This window comes from Gavialis gangeticus, unplaced genomic scaffold, assembly GCF_001723915.1.
Source record: "Gavialis gangeticus isolate Ggan-Ray unplaced genomic scaffold, GavGan_comp1, whole genome shotgun sequence".
Classification (NCBI taxonomy): domain Eukaryota; kingdom Metazoa; phylum Chordata; order Crocodylia; family Gavialidae; genus Gavialis; species Gavialis gangeticus.
The window spans coordinates 74,828,870-74,831,826 of NW_017729029.1; the positions used below are offsets into that span (position 1 = coordinate 74,828,870).

At 40.4% G+C, this 2,957-nt stretch overlaps 1 protein-coding gene across 1 annotated transcript in view; it reads right to left on the reverse strand.

Moving 5' to 3' along the window:
- The window catches only part of LOC109300895 (histone PARylation factor 1), a 32,485-nt gene that overhangs the window by 23,419 nt on the left and 6,109 nt on the right, over positions 1-2,957 (reverse strand). Inside the window, exons 3-4 of the mRNA XM_019521777.1 lie at positions 1,244-1,433; positions 759-857 (exon numbers count right to left, since the gene is read on the reverse strand). Of these exons, the coding sequence (XP_019377322.1) occupies positions 759-857; positions 1,244-1,433 (289 nt within the window). The remainder of the gene's footprint in view (positions 1-758; positions 858-1,243; positions 1,434-2,957) is intronic.

Below are 2,957 nucleotides of genomic sequence, written 5' to 3' on the forward strand. Positions count from 1 at the left end.
CTAAATGATCTGCTCAGGTCCCTTCCGACCCTAGAAACTATGAATACTCCCGCCCCCTCCTCATACCCAGGGTACAAAAATAACTTCTGCTAGAATAGTGTTTGTGAACTGAGGTGCTTCCCAATTGAGAAAAGTTAAAGAAAAGTTACTTGAGTCTAAGGTTGAGAATCACCGAGTTAGATACTTCTGGTTTAGTAAAGTGTTCCAAGTTCCCTTCACCACTGCTTCATCTCCCTTCATAAGCTAGCTAAAATATGCAGACTCCAATCACTATGACAAATAAATATATACAGTTGATTTTTACACTATGAATATCCTTTGTACACCGAGTGTGCTTTATTTCCTTCAGAAATAAAATAAAAAAACATTATAAATGGATGTTGAGGTTACAACCCTGGTTAATTCAATATAACTGCAGAGGTGAGACCAGCCAGCCAAAATATGCATTTGCCTTATGAAAGGAACAATAGGAGAAATATCATTTTGAAAGTTACTCTGTAGGGACTTCAGAGAATTCTTTAAGTCACTAGCAGCTGTAACTCTCCAGCCTCCAAAATCATATTAGGATGCTGGCTTTTTGGAAGAAGGGGTTGAGAAATAAAAAGTTTGAAAAAAAAAAAAGAGAAAAGAAAAAGCTGGGAAACAAGGATAGTTGTTATGAAGTTAAATGAAACTATCTGTAGTATCCCCCAGCTTCTAGTTCTTAAGCATATGCAATTAGTTTTCCTTCATGCAGGAAAGAAAGCATTAAACCTTACTTGACTGCAGCAAATAAGTTGTCTCCAACTTGAGAAATCACACAGCTTTTCTTAGCTTCATTTACACCAACCCATACTGGAAGTTCATCTGGCATATCCCTATAAAAAAAACCAACCAAACAAAAAAAAACAAAACACACAAATATTTAAAGGCTGGTATTTTCCACTCCTTTAGCATCTTTTCATACATGCTAATTCCTCTTTAAATGGAGCATCAGAGGTACAAGTTCTAGGCTTCTCTCAAAATTGGAGAAGCTGTACTATTAGGGCCTAATTTTAATATCTAAAGTAAGGCTTCACCTATAGCCTTCTCAGTTCTGCTAAGACACCAACTGAAATTTTTCAGTATTCAGAGAAAGAAAATTAGAAGTTCTGTCATTCCAGTGGTGCCTCAGTCCCACTCTCTCCCCACCCTTCTATGCAAGTAGAGGAAAATAATCATGTACTTCTGCAGTTATAAAAGGAGATTAAGTAATACAAGATACCTGAAATATCCCATGTGATACTGTGTTTTGTTATCTCCAACAATTATAGTCTGGAATTCAGGCGGGTCGTAAAAAAACCTCCAGTGAAGGTTGAAGTTCAACTCTGTTGATTTTTTTGGTTTTTTGTGTTTTCCAGCAAGTATATCATAAGGCCCCACCAGCTTAAGTCCAACACTTGATACAAGTGCTTCTGCAAAAAGCAAACCATGAAGAGTGTCAGGCTTTCTGGGGGATTTAGGAAGGTCTAAAGGACACAAACAAAACTCAAGCTCTTACAAACCTAGTCCCTCTGCAGTCAGGCCCAAGTCTCCTCTTGTGCCATGCACAAGAATTGAAAGGTGAAAGATTCTTGCCCACATAAAGCGTTTTTGTATTCATATGCTTTTCTGCTTAAATTTTATGGCTCAAGTGTTGTTTGCAAAAGCGGACAGTTTTCATTCATATCAGCAATTCTCAACCAGGGAGCTGTGGTGCCCTGGGGCACCTCGAGATCCTTTTAAGTATGCTGTGCAATGTTAGCATGGTTAAAAGGGCAAATCTGATTCACAAGATAAACCCAGAAATTTCAAGTAATCCACAGCGTTCAAAACATTCTGACCTGCTGTGGTCCGAGTGCTTTGCAATGGAAGAGTTGCTCCGAGTGAAAACTAAGTGCCTAGACAGCTGCACTGAGGCTGCTCCAATGTGGTGTAATTAACTGAGTCTGCTGGAGTGTGGAGCAGGCTCCAGAGTCAAGTGTATCAGCATCCCCATGCTGAAAAATGACAGTCCCCACCACCTTTTTTAGCATGGGGATGCTGATACATGTGACACTCCGGGTGCTTTAAATCAGAGCAGCTCTTGGAACCGCTTTAATTAAAGCCCTACCCCCACCTCCAAGAGCACATGTATAAATGCGTAAAGAGCTGACATTTCCCAAGGAGCCTTGAGACTATTAAAGGTGACTTTCATTCCACAAAAGTTTGAGAACCACCAATCCATATCTAGCAACTACTGCTTTTCCAAAGTAACAGTTGCACGGCTTGAAAAACCACAACATATTTAATTTTACGATATGCAGATTAGAAGAGATTCCTCCCCATACAAGCTAACTGCCCTATGCTCTCCTATAGAAGTCTGAAAACAGTTCCTGTTTGACATGAACAATACCTCATTGTTTCTAAAAAGGTTACTTTTAGGGTCTGGATTTCCTGGATCAGCACCCCAAATCCATTCCCCAGCCTGAAGGCAACTAGCCAAACCCTTAGCAGTTAAAAGGATTTAAGAAAAAAAGAATAAAATGTATTGAAACATACCTCAAGAGATTTATAGGATATGCGTTTTCCCTCTGTTCTACTTTTTTAAGCTTGGTGTGTTCAGTTTCAAGAACCAGGGGTAACACGGTGAAATTAGTAGGTAGGTAGTTTAAACTAACAACAGGAAGTTTTTTTCTCCCACACAGGGTGTCACTGAAGTGTTCGACTTGTTGCCACCAAATGTTGTGGAAGCTGCCAGTTTAGCCAGAGTCAAAAGGGGACTGGACAAAACCTTGGAGAAAAGGGGCATCAGCAGCTGTTGAGTGTGAGAGTTAGGGACATAGTCTAAGGTTATAACAGGAACTTCCCACAGCACAGAACACGCAGTCCAGATCTATTAGCCATTATTGAGCAGGGAGTTAGGGCCACAATGACCACCCACAGGTGATGGTGAGCTCCTGCAGGTGGCCATGGCAGTG